Source organism: Haemaphysalis longicornis, unplaced genomic scaffold (genome assembly GCF_048455015.1).
Source record: "Haemaphysalis longicornis isolate Haplotype H1 unplaced genomic scaffold, Haemaphysalis longicornis Haplotype H1 scaffold_7, whole genome shotgun sequence".
NCBI classification, from domain to species: Eukaryota; Metazoa; Arthropoda; class Arachnida; order Ixodida; family Ixodidae; genus Haemaphysalis; species Haemaphysalis longicornis.
The window spans coordinates 27,322,246-27,341,450 of record NW_027526422.1 but is presented as its reverse complement, the minus strand read 5'-3'; the positions used below and the strand labels follow the sequence as shown (position 1 = coordinate 27,341,450).

The 19,205-nt window shown below is 46.8% G+C and overlaps 1 protein-coding gene across 1 annotated transcript in view; it reads right to left on the bottom strand.

The window, feature by feature from the left end:
* The window catches only part of LOC144147383 (uncharacterized), a 54,580-nt gene that overhangs the window by 1,475 nt on the left and 33,900 nt on the right, over nucleotides 1-19,205 (bottom strand). The window contains exons 2-4 of the mRNA XM_077679506.1: nucleotides 7,055-7,268; nucleotides 5,885-6,027; nucleotides 1,801-1,951 (exon numbers count right to left, since the gene is read on the bottom strand). Coding sequence (XP_077535632.1) covers nucleotides 1,801-1,951; nucleotides 5,885-6,027; nucleotides 7,055-7,268 — 508 coding nt within the window. The remainder of the gene's footprint in view (nucleotides 1-1,800; nucleotides 1,952-5,884; nucleotides 6,028-7,054; nucleotides 7,269-19,205) is intronic.

Below are 19,205 nucleotides of genomic sequence, written 5' to 3'. Positions count from 1 at the left end.
ACACGCACGCACATACACTGCATATATACTGCATATATAGCACAGTAATCCCTCATTACCTCGAAATCGTAAAATTCGCTAAAAATTTGATATAAGTGGAGTTTCGAGTTAAGCGAAATGCCAAAAATTTGTGCCGAAGTCACTGATATACAAGCTAGTGAAGTCAGCCCTGTGCCGTGGACCTAATGAACAGCTGCTGGCCGAGATAAGACTACTGTAAGACCGTGCCACCCAAGCGGGTCATGACATTGCCTTTCAGTGGCTTCCCAGTCATTGCGGGATTGTCTGAAACGAAAGTGCGGACGCTGCCGCACGCTTGGCACACCAAAAAACGGAGACCATATCTATTCCGTTATCCAGGACAGAAACCGCTAGAACTCTCCGCAAACTTGCTCGTGAGACCACGATATCCAAATGGACCACCCAAGAGTTTACGAGTGCTCGTATTCATGCCCTGGACCCCCATCTCCAGCGCCCCCTTCCATTACGCCTCCCATGATCTGATGCAACCATTCTTTATCGTCTCTGGCTTCGAGTCGCATTCGCAAATGCTTACTCCTATTTGATTGGAATGGCAGCCAGTGAGGCGTGCGAAGTCTGTGACACACCAGAGACCATACCACATGTCCTCTGCGATTGTCCACAGTTTTCATCGGAACGAAGCCAGCTCTCTGCGACTCTACGAAAGTTAGACTCTCGGCGCCCGTTCTCTGAGGAGACAATCCTGGGCCACTGGCCTTTTCTGTGATCTACGGATAAGGCGACAAAAGTGCTCCTGTGTTTTCTAAAAATGGCGGAATTGCACAAAAGACTGTAGCGGAAAAGACTACCCGCTATGAACTCACTGAACTTGTTTGTCTACAGTGTCCTACCGCTAGGCTCACCACACTGCGCCATGTCTGTCCCTTTCCACTTCTTTTTCTATTTTCCTCTTGTTCCTCATTGTTTCCCTTTCCCCAGTGCAGGATAGCATACTAGGCCGCAGCCGGGTTAACATTCCTGCCTCTCTTTTAACTTTTCTCTCTCTCCAGTGCACAGGGGAGCTTACGAAATGAAGGCAAAATATTTCGCAGGAAAAACGTATTTTCATTAATGCGGAAGAAAGAACTATGTGATGCTGCCTGTGTCGCGTCCGCACCTGGTCCCAGAAAAGAGTTTTAGAGCTGCTCAATGCAGCGCATCAATTGTTGGCTGCCACCGCTACATTCTACCGTGTTGCGAAGGCAGCATCTTTGTTGTTTCTGTCGTTGTAGGCATTTATCGAGGCTGTACTTTGCCCTCATGATCAGCTGATTCGTCCACAGCTCTCTCAAAGATGTAGGCGTCGGAAAGCATTCTGGTAACGGAAACATCGGCCTCTTACAGCGTAACATTGCCGTTCACGGCGGCTTTCGGTGCGAAGTTGGAGCTAAGCGTTAGAACGGAGACCTTATCAGCTGTATGTAGCGAACTTAGGCTTGGGTACTCTCTGTCAACATTTTGCTGTCCTCTAAAAAACGTTTCGAGATAAAGGGGGCAGATACATGGCGCCTACGAGAGGTAAATGTACGGCGAATAAAATTTTCGACTTAACCGACATTTCGAGGTATCCGAGTTCGAGTTAACGAGCGATTAATGCATATGCATAGGAGAAATTCCGCAAGCATACACATAAAAGATTCAGTCATTATTGCCAATGCTACACGGCTACTTGAAGGTGATTTATAGCGTCGAATGAGGTAAGATTGCCTTGTTTGTGATAAAGGCATAAAGAAATCAAACTAGAGAAAAAATCCGTCGTTATGTGCATGTATACCATACCAGCACGTCCTCCGGAGTCCTTCTTCAACGTTGGAGGCCTCCGTCATGTCGGCTGACGCCTTGGACCACTGGATCATGCTTTTGTACTTCTGCGAGCATTTGCCGCCTTCCACGAACAGGCTTTTGAAGCACGGGGCAAGCCGGAGGTAGTCTGCACGCCATGCAGTCGCGGCAGTTGCATCAATACCGACACGTGCGTTAAATGCCGGCAAGTGCCCTATTAATCAACACGTCAAGGGCAAGAGATTGGAAATCCCCTCACTCGTGTGCCTAAATGATTATTCCATAATAGCAAGGTAAATTACTGTTCCTTAACTACAGCGTGGAAAAAGTACGACCAGCACCAATCGCCAAAGCTGACGGCGTTATGCTTGATCTATGTGGTGAATATGCAGTTAGCGTATTTTGTATGAAGGGGGGTTGTGACGCGGAATTTGTCGCCAACTTGTCCGTTTTGTTTCCTCTCGAGGGCTGGTAATATATCAACATCAACCTAACGCCGACCGCAGAGACGTCGAAGGTCGAGCCAAAGTCAGGCCAAATAACGTACTTGCCTTTAACCACTGCTTTACGTTTCCTTATATTTTTTCTTTGCGCGATGATACAAGCACTTCCACAAATTGATACCTTAGTTCGTATGGTGAAGCAAACGAAAATGAGCATGATGGAGAGATAACTGGGCACGCCATTCAACGAGACAGGACGAACGGGACGGTTGCCAGAGCGCGATAGCGCCCAACCAATTTTGCGCAGCGCCGTTCATCACGCCATCGTGACGACGCGAAAGGCTGCGCGCCCCCGACACCGCCTATGCACGCCACCGCAGCCCAGAGGTTTCTGTTCGCCCAACTTTTGCTCGTTGGGCCATTGGCTGGTGCGCTCGACTACCAGTGACGTCACTCGAGCTCGGCCAATCGTAAAGCAGGATGTGAGCGAGCAGCGCAGTTACGGTAATGAGGCATTATTCTGACCTGACCACTTGGGTGGCCACTTCCGGCCCACTCACCGCTAGAAGAATCGGGGCGGACGTAGAACCAAAAAATAATAGTTTCACGCGCAAAGCACTGCGTGACTGTCGAAATGAGAGCCGAGGAGCCCATCAATCGCCGTGTTTCTTTTTGTCATTTTTTCTCCCAGGAACGTCGCTGATTATTACGATTCCGTGCAACTTTTTTTGAGGCCCTTATTAGCGGCGCGTGCAGTATATTCGCCCCATTTTTTTATTTTTGTCTTCTCAAAGGTGTCGATTGTCAGTTTCGCGTCTGCATCCGTATATTCTGCCGTCGACCTATTTTCGGCCACAATTCTCCCTTTCGAGCATTTTGCTTTTTTTTTTGAGGAAGAGTGAGTAACTGTCGATTTGGGTTGCTTTCGTTCGCTTTGGCACAACAGCCCTACCGAGATAATTGAAGTTAAGATTTTCCGTCCAAATTCGGCAAAGATGAGAACCTAACAAACTGTTGCGATGAAAAAAATCATACAAATGCGAGGAACGAAGCCACATTGGCACGACAGAACGGATGCTATACTTTGTAGCATTTTGCAACCTTCGTTCATAAGACTGATTCTTTTTTTTTTTTTTTTCGTTTCGCAGATGCACACCGATGACGCCCGGTGCTTGTTCCTTTCTCTCCCTTTCAAGTTGGCCTCGTGAATATGACTCCCCCTTCCCATACAGACGGCGTTAATGCATTCGTTCGTGTCATCACGTGTCCCCCGATCTGTGCGTTCCCCGTGGCTGTGTGGTCGGTGGTAGAACGACCTCATGGTATGCGGTCGGATCGACTCGAAGCGTGACGACGCCCCCGGGGCCTCCACGGCTGCACTGACGACCTCGTCGATGAATGCGCTCGCGTCGAATCAAGGAGGGAGAAATGGAGGGTGATGGTGGAAGTAGCGCCGACCGACACAGCGCTCGGAAGGTAAACAGCACGGCTGGCTCGATTCTTATGGGATTTTTTTTCTATTTCCCGTATAGACAGTGCTGGATAAAAGAGCGACCGTGGGCGGGAACGCGGTTGAGGAGGTGGAGGTGCGTACCTCTTATGACAATACAGACGTGTATGGATGGAAAGGAATACGAAAGTAATCCCAAGGGGATCGAATGTGGATTCGTAGAAGTGAGAAGCTGAAAAAAAAAGAGCAAATGTAGGAGTAGCTATTCACTGTAGCAACTTGGTCCGCTTATGGACTTGAGAGAGAGAGAGAGAGAGAGAGAGAGAGAGAGAGAGAGAGACAGAGAGAGAGAGAGAGAGAGAGAGAGCAAACGCGTTTATTGCGATGACACATTCAAATATAGTGGAGCGGAATTTGGTGCGAACTGGGCAGCGTAGCGACAGGCCAGCAGAACAGACCGTGAATTAGAAATACAATACGTGTATAATGTCTACGTGGATTCGACTCCAACCTTGATATGCATTGACCATCAGTCGGTCTGTGAGCGCACGCTCACCGGTCTGGTCACCCGTCTGCGCTATGCGCTCGGGGCTGTGCGGAGTGTGCATGGCGCGCGACACCACAGTTTTTTACACACAACAACTGTAATGGATTGTAGTAACCGGTTCATTGTAAGGGAGCCACAAATGCAGCCGGTACGGAGCGCGAAATGTGTCGTTGCCTCAAGACGCACTGTGCAAGCTCGCAGCGCCTCTAGGATCCTGAGTGGCGCGGCCTCAAGGCCACCGAAAGACTGCCGCAACGTGCGCTTGTGAAGAGGACACCTCAAGGCTTCTTAACAACGTGTCCGTTCGGCTAGTGGGTAATCATTTATAAGATTTTCAAGCACCAAATATTTATACAGCACAAAAGGGACAGAGACAGGCGCTAAAATGTCTCTGTCTCTGTCTAAAATATCTGTGTAGCGCATGTCTCTGTTCTTTTCGTCCTCTGTCTAAATATTTGGCGCTCGAAAATCTTATAATCCAGGCTTCTGTCAATACCGACTCGATACAAAGGGCGTCGCACAGAGTTACGAACGACACGGTAGTAGCGAGACTGCGCGCTTTTGTTGATCGCCGTTCGAAGTAACGACAGGTATCAGAGACGGGGGGCCCTGGTGCAGTGCTAGTGAAGAAAAAACCAAGGGTACATTGCAAAACCCCGTGCTGCCCATTCCGCGCATGCTGTCGGGAGAGCATGATTGCACAGCACGTCGGAAGGCAGGGCGGCTCATGTACGGGTGGGCTCAACTTCATTGATTGTAGGGTTTACCGCACCGACGCAACGCAGTCGATGGGGCGCGCCGTAGTGGAGCGCTCCCGATTAATTTTGACCACCTGAAGATATTTAACGTGCGCCGAAATCTCGCACACAAGGGCGTTTTTTGCTTTTCGCCTCCGTCAGAAAAGCGGCCGCCGCGGCCGTTAATCGAACCCGCGACTTCGTGCTCAGCAGCACAACGCCTTAGCCACTGAGCCACCGCGGCGGGTCGGCTCAGCAGCACAACGCCTTAGCCACTGATACACCGCAGCGGGTGGTGGGCTCAACTGAGCGGCTGAGCGCAATCAACGAGTCTTTAAACCATGTGCCCAGTATATAGCGTTGTTCTCAGTGAAAGAGGGCCACATGGTGCAACCTAAACAGGCCGTCCATTCCAAGGCTGCATGCGCTCAGGAAGTTTTCGTAAGCCTGAGCAGAAGTACGAAGGCATCCAACAAAAGGCATCTTGCCTATGGCGGTAATTAAAAAACAGCTACCGCAGTTGTTTAATTACCGCCACAAGTTGCTGTTTTTATACATAGCCCCGTTTTTGTGCCGCACCGGAGCTGTATATCGAGTAGTAAATCTCGTGGAAATGTCACAGTGAACTTATGACATTTACTTGACATGAAATGCCTTCGTATGAATCATCCTTCACTGCTTTTACGAAACTGTTATTTTACTTTTTGTAAAAATGTGCGTGTTGTACGCTGACGTCAAGTGTACAACCGGTGGAGTGGCGGTGCATGCTCCATCAACGGCGTCCAGCAATTCAGCGCGTGCCAGATATTTTTTAGGTATTTGTGCGAAGAGATCGAGGGTTGATTTTTTTCTGTAACGAGAAACAGCCGCTGGGGTATCGATAGAGGAGCGGGCAGGTGCTCACCATTCTGCATGCGTCCAGGACTGCAGAGCTCGTTCATGACCTGACGCGTGCCCTGAACGACATCGTTGTATAGGTACTGCTTGAGCTTGTCCGAACACCGGGACATGTGCTCGTCCATGCACCGGTGGCCCATTTTCCATTTGCTGCAGGGGGAAAAAAGTTTCGGAGTCAAGTCGATCGACGACTACGCTTCCGGTTGGTGTTAGAGCACGGCCATAATTCGACTGGGTTTGGCTCCGAGCGCACAAATACGTACAAGCTGGAAGTAGGTCGGGTCAGCAGCAACGAGTGCAACTGGCCAAAGGCAGATTAAAAAAAAACCTGGCGCGATGCTTTCTCTGCATACCTTACTCAACGTTTTTACTTTCTACTTCCGAAGGAGTGTATGAGTTTTGCATTCGAGCCGTAACCCGTCTTACGCAGAATATTGAAGGACGATCGCGAGACCACTTCGTACACGATTAACGTATGTCCGTTGAACAACTTCTTATTTAGAGACCTCAGCAGCCTACAAGGTACAAAAACAAAATAGGCCTTAATTAAATTGAAGCACACATGCCGTAGCACGTCAGGAAAAAAGATGCTTCCTCTTTTTTAAAGGACGTGGAGAATATTTTGATGCTTCCTTGCTAATTTCGCTTTCGACGGAAAGGGAAGCACATTATGTCTAAAAACGGAAAGAAACGTATGTTGACAATGTCCTGGGGGCCATCAGATGAAAAGTTGATATATTCTGAATATATCATATATATTCAGAATGTATGTTCTGAATATATTCTGATATATTCTGGAAGATTGACTACATTTAATATATATTGCAAATATATGTGAAATATCTGAATAATTCTTACGGCCTGGTTCAGACTGTTGCCGCAATTGTCGCAATAACTTTAAAGAATGGCGTCATTCCACGTCTCAGCCAACGAAACTGCTTGACATGTCGTTTTTTTTTTACGTCCGTAGATCACGGTAAGGCTTTTGCGGCGGTAGTCTGAACATAGCCTAAAATTGAATTCATTTGAATGAATACATTTAAAAAAATAGTCATGCGTGCGGCGAAATCTTAAGATTTCGCCGCACGCCTAAGCTTTTATTCCCGGATCGCTGAGAGTGGCGATGTGCAGGAGCGAAGGAAGACACTTTACGGTAAGGCCAGGCGCAGCCCTTCACCTGCAGAGTATGTCCAACTCGTGCTTGGAAGCGGCCAAGGCCAGCTCGTCGGACTCGGTGATGCTGCTGAGCTGGCGCATGCAGGCGTCGAACTCGGCCATGCCGCAGCTCGCGTTGGTCGCCCTCGGGGAGCGGCCGCTCACCCACCGGGAGGGGGACCCACCACCGCCGGCCGGAGGCGGCCCAGGCGGTGGTGGCGGGGACACGGCCGAACCTGCGACGCGAGCAGAGCCGCTTGAATGTCGGATGCTTTAACGAGAAAAGCAAGGGCAGTCATTTGGGAAAAAAGAAGGGTCTAATCAGTGCAGCGAAACATATAAAAACAACTCACGGGATAAAATTTCTGTGGGAATTACTAATTCAAGACTCACGGGCTTCAAAAGCACCGTGTACCATACACAAAAGGTTTTACAAATGCATAGAAACATTTCAGACGACCTAGTTTGCTGCTTTTAGAAACATATAACTTCTTTAGTGATATAAAAAATAAACAATAAACGCATTTTGGTTTATCTAGTTTTCACTATACTCGGTGACAACTAAAGAACGGCACCGGAAGTTGCCGCTGTGCCTTATCACCGTAGCCGGATGTTTTCCGCGCGGCGCAAGTAGGGCGTTACTGGGAATATTTTGAACATGGCGTGAGCCGTTCCCGTGTTTTTTTGGACTTATTATGCTTATAAACGACTCCAGTGACGACAAACAAACTGCCTGAGACAAGGCAGACGATATCACGCATTCATAGCAAACCCGTTTTAAAACGCGCGCACTGACGCCACGGGTTCGGCGCTTTGACGGAGTGATACACTACATGAGGTGGTGCCGTTCTTGAGTTGTAACCGAGTATAGATGGCGCTACCTGTCAGCAAGCAAGAGTTTTATTTTTTTGTTTCAATACAGAGGTCACATATCTGTAAAATAAGAAAACTAGGCAGTTGTGAACATTGATATGTATCTGTAATGCTTTGCGTATTGGTGCACGATAGTTTTGAAGTCCGTGCGTCATAAAGTACTCAGTCCCGTAGGAATGTTAACAGGTGAGCCCCCTTGAGGCCCTACCACAGGGGTGCGTCTGGATTCAGCGCCAGCTGGAGTTATTAATGGTCCGAAACATTGGTTTGCCTAAAGTTATTGGTTGATACAGATTGATTGACTTTAACTGCTTACTTGATAGTCATCACTTTTGCAAGATGACATCTTTGAATATCAACTAAGCCCTTTATCAACCTTACTGCGAACGCTTACTGTGTGATACATCAAGAACACAAGAAATCTATGAACTAATGGCTATGGGCCTGCAAAGCCTTGTCGCCTTTCTTGCTAGCTACGGTTTTCTTGGCTGATATAGTAACAATTTCCCGCTCAACTGGTGGCTCCTTTAAACTCGGGTTGCTATTGAAAACTCATTCACGCGACTGCACATACAATCACTCATTGTAGAAGCGCTGACGTTTTTTTGTGTTCTGCGGCATCCGGAGGCTCAGTGCATGTAGTTTGGTCAAAGAATATAGTATAGTGTGGCTGCGGCTTGTTTAATATTTCAGCGGTCGGAAACAGACAACAGCAAGTTGTTCTTAGCGGACGGTCGTAGCTTCTCGAAGTCTACTAGTCTTCGAATCAGTTTAACGGTGGTGGGTGCGAACTATGGCAATGTAGTTGTCATGTGGTGAAGTCCTGATAGTAAAGTGAACGGTATAGGTTGTATTCACTGGCGAGGCGCGCATGCAGGCAACCCTGTCAGTGCGCTGCCACTGGTTACGTCAGGCTCCGCGGGGTGGCGGTACTTGTCCGTGCTAAGCACATGATGTGTGTGGGACGTGCCATACTCTACCCCAACGAACGCAAAGTAATGCCTCGACTCCAATGTGAGTGCGATTAATAACGCCTCTGTTGACACCACCGCTCAGAATCGGGTTGAAACAAAGCAGATGACGTACACCTGTGCTTTTTTTTTCTGTGGCGTGCGGGCGCAGTGGCGTAAGCCGCGCCATGTCCGTGGCCATTTCCAGTGTTGCCAAGCGATGAAATTGACAGCTAAACATTTCAGTGAATACCATCTATAATCAGCCAAAAGTCTTCGACTTCTGCTTGATTATTTAGCTTTTGTGCCAGTGGTTTTGCGGGAAACTTTGCGAAGCTACACATGCGACGCCTATAAATTTGGTGCACATACTATACGCTTTTTGTAGTAGCGTGCAGTTCTAGCCGCCTTGAAGTATAGATTTTCTCGCAGTGGACGTCACATTACACAACCTACAATTTTCGCATCTTAAAACTCGTGCCAGCCTGAAATATTATTTCTTATTCTTGCGAGCGTTGAACTGCATATCGCATACATACATGCGGCGTGCTTTACACGGAAGCGGGTACATCGTGGCCGCATCATCAGTTTTCTTAGTATTACCTGTGAACCCCGTAAAAATAAAGACACCTAAGCCGGAATTCGTTCAAAAATAAAACATTCTCCCAATACGCCAATTGGAAAAGGCTTGTATTTACTGTCATGATTGTGCTGAGGACAACACCCATGGCTTTCGTACTGCTAGCCTGCACTGCCCAAAAGTATTTTTAGAAAAATATTGCGGTGTTCTGAAATCTTACCCACCAGTTTTGTTCTCAACTTTTTTGTAAAAAGCTTGTGTCCGTGGTTTTTAGAGGTAACTATAGTTGAGGTTGAACTCGCTATTATAGATGAGTGTATTGCGCGCTGTACTCTAAGCTATTGTAACTATTGATCCAGATATGTGCAACATTGAGCATTGTATTTTATAAATGATCTGCAGGAACGCGATACCTGGGATGCTTGCTGTTTGTTTATATACGTAGAGAGAGAGAGAGAGAGAGAGAGAGAGAGAGAGAGAGAGAGAGAGAGAGAGAGAGAGAGAGAGAGAGAGCTCTTTATTAAAAGCAACGTGGTTTTAGTCGGCCATACCCGTTTTCTTACTTGCCGGAACCATGGGGTCACGACCATAAACGACCATCGACTTTCGCTTCTTCGTTGACGCTGACCTTAAAGGATCCATGAAGACAAAATACATTTATTAGAAAGACTGCTTAGTCCCGATAACAATGATACCAATACCATCGCAATCTTCTAACAAATAACGGAGATATTAAAGAAAACGTGTGAAGTAGTCGCGACCCCCTAGCCAATTTCCCGCAACTTTTCTATGACGCCACGGAACCTTGTTTGTGCGATTGGCGGCCGCCTAACTGACCTGTCGCGACGACAGATGACTGGACGTCTGTAATGAGGCCTCTAGTTCCATTTGACCGCATCACTTGAATGCTAACGTGCAGTTAACGCACTGAAAATTATATTTTATTATTGGCCCGTATGACGTCATTCTTGCTCATAACACGTCACTTTGGCGCAAAATTTGCAAGTTTTTAAATACTTCTTGTTTTTTTTGTTAAAAAACATAAAACATCTTTTGTGGCTCTAATGGAGCTGAGTGAGATAGTGAATCCTAGTTCTTTCAAATTAAGCGAAGCAGTATTTTCTCTTCATGGCTCCTTTAAGGAAGAGGTACGTTTTAAATTTCTACGCTGTACTCAGAATGACCGCAGTTGTGTGCGGATGAGCACGCGTTCTGAGGCTCCCCAGCATGGCCAGCCCACTGTTCATTTTTTCCCCCGCCCTGCCTCTTCAGACACACAAGGCGAAACTTTTATGAAACGTTCGTGCAACGAGAGGTGGGATGACTATCATGTTCTTGGGTGTCAGCAGAATTCAAGGCGTTTAGGAATCCAATACTTCATAAAAGCGTGACATCATCATTCATACGGAGAACACGCGCAGCCAATCGCATGGTGGAACGATAGAAGTGATCCGCACTTAACGGCCCCAAACGGTTCTATAGACCATGCTGGCTTGGTAGATTAAGCCTGGCAGATATACGCTGGAATCATTTGACCACCTAAACGCATAAGTCACGCGGCAGTCGTTCCGCCTGGCATAGGACAAAGCTTTGGCTGAGCCCGTTGGGTAGTGCGATGCATAGACAGTACACAAAGCGTCTTTGAAGTGCGTACACGAAAGCACTATTTTGAGTTTCCTGACGCGCAAAGAAACGAAGGTGCAGGAATAACTTCACAAAGGCAGCTGATACTTCTGGCGACTGGTTGCAAGCTTGGCGAAAGAATTGACTGAAATATAGCGCATGCTGTGGCGCAGATATAGGCCCGACAAACTAATCTCAACTTCTTTTTTGTTCTTTCCGAAAAATGTTCACTACCTATTCCCAGCAACATAAATTCCTGTGGCACTTTAAAACTAACCATAATTTTCTTCATCTTACGTCCATCCTGCGCACGGAGGATGATGGTCCTCTCTTTCCCGCACGCTAAAGTTTTCCTGCACGAGTTATTCCGCTGTTGTCTCGAAGATATACATGAAGCTTACAATCCTCAGGAACTGGCAAGAAGGAGGGAGGCTGGAGTCAAGAAGAGAGAAAAAGGCTTAGCTCTGTGACGCCAGGGAAACTAATCTTCAGGGGAGAAGAGTTTGTGGCTTGCGAACCTCGCCCGCCATATTATAAGACAAACTCAAGATTGAGTGCTCAGAAGGACGAAAAAGAACAGAAACATAACCAAGAGATGTCGGTAAATGAGTCCTGCGTGCAGCACGCACGCCGCATCGTAAATCATACCGACAGTTTCAATGTATGTATTAAAAAAGGATGCACTGTTAGCAAGCCGCGTTTAACGCTAGCGACGTCAATTGAGTAAAAATCCCAAGACCCGTCGTCTAGGGGTTCCCGGATTCATTATTACAAAAATGGAGGCATTCTTTTTTTTTTTTGTAGTCCCGTGAGGCGGTTGCGCCGATCACATTGTTTGTTCGGCACTCCGAAATATCCTTCTTGTTTAAAGAAGAAAATGAGAACCGGTGACTCCATTTTCAGTTTTCTGATGAAACAGCGCGTGTTTACGAAAGAACGCTGTATTGTTGTAGCGCAGCTTGGTCGCAACACCGTCACTCGCGAGGCAAAAACAAAAGACGGCAAACACGTCAGGTAGCATACGGGAACAAAGAAGCGCTTCGAAAAGTTTAAAACAATATTCAGAGTGATAAAAAAGATCGCGGAGCAAAACCCTATCTATTGTAACGGCACCAAAGAATTTCACGATAACTTTTTTCTTTCGTTGTTGTCCCGCTACCTGCCGCTGGCGTTCAGGTCGCCTGGAGAAAAAAATAGAGAAAGATAACAAAGAAGTCCAGTTTTTCGTGTTGAAATGAAAGAAGGCTCGATGAAAGCAGCAGGAGTCTATTGTTTGTGACAGCAACCAGGTAGCTGCTGCTGCCATTCGCATCGTTCGGCGTGATTTACCTGCCTAGAAAAAAGAAAACAACACAAACTGTCTCGTTTTACTCGTTGTGATGTCAAAATTTGCGTAGTGTTTCCTTTGGGGCACGGCGGGTTTTGTCAGCCGTGTGATTAAGGTAGGAGTTCCGGAAAACACTGTCGCTCGCGTCGTTTGCTGGGTAGCAACAGTAGTGTATGCACGTAAATTGACGTGCCGGGCACTCGACTGTTCATGCGCGTGGCAACAAAGCGGCGTGGCCCCTTTCTTTTTTACTATATACTCTGTGAAAAAATGAAAATTCGAGAAAAAAAGTTACTTGGACACAAGAACGGAGGATGAATGAGTCCGGAATTTCTATGGGATAGGGATAAGCGGGGTGTGCTAAAAGAGACCGGTGAGTTTCCTGACAAACAAGAGTGAAGAGAGTAATTGATGAAGCGCCGCTGTAAGCCTAAAGCACCGTGACTGAGATGACAAAATAGCAAAAAAAGGCGTTAATTCCGGAGCGTCACGCGAGAACACTTTTAATGAGCAGGAGACTAGAACAAAGTAAGGACTTTCGCACACGCTCTAACTTGACAGCGATTCTGTTAGAAAACTGTTGTTACTCTTCGTTACTCCAGTGCCTTCAAAAATGTGTGACATTTTTTTTTTCTTTTATTGGAACGTGCGGAAAGAAACGCTCTATATGTAAACAAGGAAGTTTCGCTAAATTACGCCTTTTTCATGTGCAGTTTTCCCTTCTGAGCTTATAAAGAAGGAGCTGTCCAGCTCGCTTCCCCCCTTTCTTTTTTCTCACTAATACGACCCGAAGGCTCACGTGAAAAGTGATGTCTCCGACCCGAAATTGCCGTACCACCCACCGGCAGTTAATGTAGAGATAATCCTGTCTTCGTTTTGATCGATTGGTTGGCTGATTGATCGATTTGGTATCTCCGAGTCGGGATGATGTCACGTGTAAGGTAATCCTGTCTTCGTAATGATTTATTTATTTATTTATTTATTTATTTATTTATTTATTTATTTATTTATTTATTTATTTATTCTCCTTTGAGTCGGGGTGATGACACGTGTGATCTCACCACAGAATTTACTGCGCCTACCTTTGAATTTACGTTACGTTTAGCGGCAGGCTCAAGTTGATTAGAACTTGAACTTAGAACTTGTCCGTAACAGGATACATCTTTTCCATGTTATGTCCCTGCGTCATGTTTCTGCGTTTTTTCCTCCGACATTTCAACCTCCTTTTTATAACCACCATGCTTTTGCAATTTACGTTCTCTCTGTCCCCTTTAAATCCTGGAGGTTCGGAAAGATGGATATTTTCTTCACGTTGTTTTGGATGGATACTATACAATTTTATAGAATGTGTTGAATTGTTTCTGCTTTTTTGTTTGCAGACCTCATCGTTTTGGCAGAGCTTTTCTACATGGTCTTTCGTTTGCAAACAACGTGTCTGACTTCAAGAAACTACAGCCGAATACACAGTAGCTCCGAAGCTCCTGCCCCGCCTTTCTATTAGTGTCGTCTTCGTCGACCCAGCGGGCTGACAATCGTAACTGTGGCCGTCGTTTTCGTCAGAGCCGTATGTACTCGATGCAGACGCTGTAATGGCGCATTGAGTGTGGTGTGATGGCTACGGAACCTTTGACGGCGAAGCTGTTTACCTTTCAACCCTGTTTGAATCCCCCGCGTGCGTTCTTAAAGAAGAGGGCGGATAAGAAGGGGAGGTACCCCTCCCAGGAAATGTCCGTGTACCGAAAACCGGGCAGCGACAGACGGCGGGCCGCTACAGAAGCCGAGGCATGGGAGAGGACGGAGAGAGTGTGGCGTCGGCGCTCGGCGCTGCGTCGGAGCCATGGAGAGGGAGAGAGCGCGCAACGGCATCAGCATAAACGTGGTGGAGGTGGGGGAGAGCGTGGCGTCGATGCACATAGCCCCTCCTACCATCAATCACGCGGACATTGCCGACTGGCAAAAAGCAGCCGTTTCGTGCAGCTATTTGGACTGCGCTCCGGCCAATCGCGTTTTGTTTCGTGAATGTGTGAAACCCAGTGAAAGAAAATGATGGCGACGATGGGGATGACCGGAACCATTTCATTTTAATAGGGTTCGTTTTCGGGTAAAACCCGATTTTACGCGAGTTCTACACCCAGAACATGTTTCAGGAGAATCGGGTTAAACTCGATTTCTCTCGAATGGACCCTTTAAAACAATCAATATTCACAATTGTGGGCTGACGGTTCGCCGTTCACAACCAGTACTTGTTTGAAGCAATCCCCACAAACACAGCTTTCGAACTAATTGAGTATTGGCATGACTCTATCGCTCGTTTCGCGTGGATGGCAAACGCTGACTGGCATTGCTGTGCCCAGCTAAGGGAAGCTGTGATGTCGAGAAGACTTTCTACCGGCTGAGGTAAGTTCAACAATCGGACAGGTCTCGAAGAGAGGCGGGTTTCAGATGACAATGTATGTAAACAAGGATGTGTAAAAAATCAACGACCAGCTTTCTTTCTGTTTAATATCTTAGAAGTTATCAATGCTCTTTACTGTCATTATTACTGATTCAATTCCAAAGGAACGCCAAATTTCAGAGAGTATTTGCTAGAAACCCCACATTACCGGCTTGAAACAAACAATAATTTTAACGCATTGCAGAAGCTCGGGACACTTTTTGATAAAATAACATTTAACCTGAAAGAACCCGAATTTCGGAATGCTTTAAAAAAAGCACACCCTATTTCTCCCGGATTATCATTTCGAAAAATAGCACCCGATTTTTACCCCCGGATTTCAGATAATTACAAAACCCGAAAATGAACAACCCTATTCATGTATGCTTTTTTTTGTTAAATAACGTTATGTTGTGTTAGGTTGTATTTTCGTATTCTATACTACTTCTATACGTAATGTAACGAATAAAACATGCGTATTTTTTGCTACCTCATGCTGAACCACGTGTGTATTTTGCATAAAACTTGTGCTACCACAAAAAAAAAAAATCGAAATATTGAGCAAAGTGGGAAGGTGCCTCGAGCGCAGAATGAAACTGATTAGGCTCTCCCGTCGTCTCGCTCTTCTAGAGGCTGAAGATGTTCTTGAAGCCCCTTCCAGAAAAGTTCTCAGTCAGCGCAGTTTGCCCTGGCGGTGCTAAACCCAGCGGCCGACTTTGAGGTAGGGCGTCTGGTTTGCAGGCGTCAGCGAAACACTACGTGTTTTCCTTCCTCCTGTTTTAAAAAGTAAATAAATACCGTACTGTTCACCAGGACGTTGAACAGGCAAAAAATCGAACTTTAAACTTTTTTTACACCGACCAAAACAGAACACCGGCGTCAAGCAGAACAGAGGTAGGCTGTGCATCGCTATTAGCGGAAAAGGCGCGGCTTCCTTTATTTTGTTGTCTCTGTTTGGGTTGAACTTCGATAGAGGGAACGAATGCACTTAGAATGCTCTTTCTTTCCAAGCTTTTGCAGCAACTTGGAGTGAAAGAAATACGAAAGTCAGCAAAAGGTAAGCTTAAAAAAACTTGAGCAAGAGAGGAGGATTAAAAGGGGTTTCTCGAAAGGCGTTTCACAATGTCAGCGTATCAGGAACCCGACGTCAATGAAATTCGTCTCCTGTCTGCCGCTTTGCAGCGTTTTCTCTCTCCTGTATTTTTTCTCTACCGTTCGCGGCCGGGAACAAAAAGGAGTAAAGGTCCCTTTTTATTCAATTTCGCGGTTGGTAGAGAAAACAAACGGAAGTCCCAATGTACTCCCAATAAAACTGCAAGCAAGCACTTCATGGCTTACGCCTTCCTTGATGCATGTGTGTTTTGTATTTTTATGTCGATAACCGCCATAGCTACATTTTCCAGAACGTTATGTGCGGCGGCGGTAACGGAGCCCTATACATGAATGCAGTTTGGCGATCCTCGCGACCGTCTATGCGAACAGAGCCCGCAGCGATTGTCCCTCGTTTTAGAGCACAGCCCCTTGGCGGCGGTCTCTGGGCTGAGCCGCGTCGTCGTCGTAACCGAGTGAACGATGGTAAGACCGAATAGGGAAAATACCGAGTGAACGATGGCAAGACCGAATAGCGAAAGAAAGCAAATGAGGAGAGTGTCGCGAAATTGTGAGGGGAAGGCGGTTCACCGTGGCGGCGCGAGCGCTCTCCGAAAGTGTGCGGTGGGGAAAGGTGGCAGTATGCTGCGACCGTACGAGACGCTCGTCTGCGCGACGCTGGCGAAAACGTGAAGGGGGCGTGTACGTGATGATGGTGTGCGTTCCCTGCCTAAGACGCGGGTCGCGGCCCCTTCCTGAGACGCACTTCGCGCCGCCGACGCAGAGGCTTACCATCGCTGCCGTCGAGAGAACCCACGAGTGAGTGCTGCCTCAGCGCACAACTGCTGCACCCAAATATCGCATTAGAGAGTATCGTAATCACCAGCCAATGTTTTTGCCATCGGTGAGACTCCTTTCAGCTGTGGTGATATAGTTTCCAGGAAGATGTTACACATGAAGAAGGGGATTCCGGGTGAAAACATGACAAATGTGGCGCAATCCCTGCAGCCGACTGCTCTGCGCATGCTCCAGTATGTAATGAACGCCAATTCACCGTAGGGCGCAGCGAGATTGGCGTGATATGACTGAGCGCAAACAACCATTTTCTGCGCTCCAAATTATTTGTGCGTAAACGAGCCCTTAGATTTTACGAGTTCTGGCTGGCCTGTTTGCCGTTGCAGCAACTCTGAAGTCGACATGCACCACTCACCGTAGCCGTGCCCCTTCGATGAGTACAGGGGACCTTGCGTTGACGGGCCGGCGCATAGATCACAGATGACGGGCACGGACACAAGGGCACAATCATCGTTCGCTGTTGAACCCTATCGGAGAAGCCAACCCTTGCATGCTTGTCTGGTAACTTTCTTTCTTATGGTATAAGCATAATCATTACTACTTCTTTCGCCCTTAAGGGAAAATAAATGAGAAAAGAGATGCCACGGGCACGTCGCTGTGCATGACCGAACAGATCGGTGTGTCATGGCTGCCGTAAGGTTCGCTCTGCGCCCCGTTTGTTTTCCACCCGGTGAGTTGACGTGCACTCGGGTGCAAAAGTCTCCCAGGACGCAATATCAACTACGAAATAATTTATTCCACGGCTCGATGAATTATCACTTACTTTTGGGCTCCCAAGAAATGATTCATAAGTAGAAAAAAAAATTTCAACGCGCGTAGAAGGTGCTTACTCTTCAGAGTTAGAAGAAAAGTGAACGGAACGGCCGAGAGGTTCTCCAGGCTTAGAGCCAGGATTGCTACTCGGCACTGGTGGAGGGATGTTAAGGGGATGAGAGGGCAGGCGAAAAGGAGGAAATAGGAACGGGGACGCGCACAGATTTTAGTCCCTTTGTGGCACTATAGGAAGCGGAGAAACAAATGCTCACTCAAGAAACGGTTGTTTTCGAGTGTACGCAGCATGACAAGGCGTTGTTTGCTCTGTGTTGCGAAATGTGCTCTGTGAGAGTGATAGATCTCTGTGGGAGTATGAGAGGAACAAAACGACCCGATGCCTGCCAATGCGACTACGAAGAATATCCAAAGCTATCGCTGTATGCCTCCCACATGATTACGAAGAGGGCGTTTGTGTTTTTTAAATTGTAGAAAATGTGTTAGAACATCTATAAGCCCCCGATTTTCTTGCTTATTCATCACGCAATTGCTTTCTCTTTTTCGGTGTCATTTACGACTTTTGACTGAGTGAGTGAGTGAGTGAGTCAGTCAGTCAGTGAGTCATCACTCACTCACTCACTCACTCACTCACTCACTCACTCACTCACTCACTCACTCACTCACTCACTCACTCACTCACTCACTCACTCACTCACTCACTCACTCACTCACTCACTCACTCACTCACTCACTCACTCACTCACTCACTCACCCACTGCAACGGGATCTTACCTGCCAGTTATAAATTAAATTGTTAATGGAGAGGCGAATTGGTTGTTCGGGTTTACATAAAATAATAGAGATTTTTGCTTCATTGATCATATTTTTTATGCTTCTGTGTCTAGCGTCGTTACGCCATCATGCATACACTACCGGTACGGTTTCTTTGAACTCATCCGCCTTTCATAAAATTATTGTGGACGCCCGTGCTACCAATTGTAATATGTCTGAGGGGGGCTGTGGACGAAGTCGACAGAGAGATCCACAGTTGGGTATTTTGGACATTTGGCGCCCGAAAATGACGTATTTGGAAGTTGCGAAAACTCGCCATTATTCATTTTTCGCACAGTCTCAAAGTTCTTACGGGGTGGCGCACGTGGATGGATTCATCGATGAAAAGTTTTCACTCTATAGTTCTACCAAGTTCAAAAACTCCAACCTTATTGATGAAACTGGAAGCCTTTCCCCCTTTTCATAACCTAACACTTAAAGAATGGAAAGTTTAAGATAGTAAAAAACAATAAAAAATACGTAAGGCTACGATGCATCGCGTCTCAAAGAATTTAAAATTACCAGTGTACACTGCGCTGACGTATCATGTTCATTGAGGCGTAAAAAATACAGTTCAGGAATTTACTGGCAAGTAAAAATAATTAAAAATTGGGGCCCAGCGAATAAGAACGAAGCAAGGAGATATGCTGGAGGGATGTAAAAGGAACTGTTTGTTTATATGGAGGTTTTAAGAAAGACGTGTGCATTAAGACGCAATACACAGCACATAATACAATAACAGCAAAGGACAGGCCGATATCCTTAACTGGAAATCGCGTGTTAGCACCACGGAGCCTTTTAGCTGTTTCTCTCAACGAAGTCGGCGCAGAGTGACGGAATACTGCAGGCGTAAGGATGAAA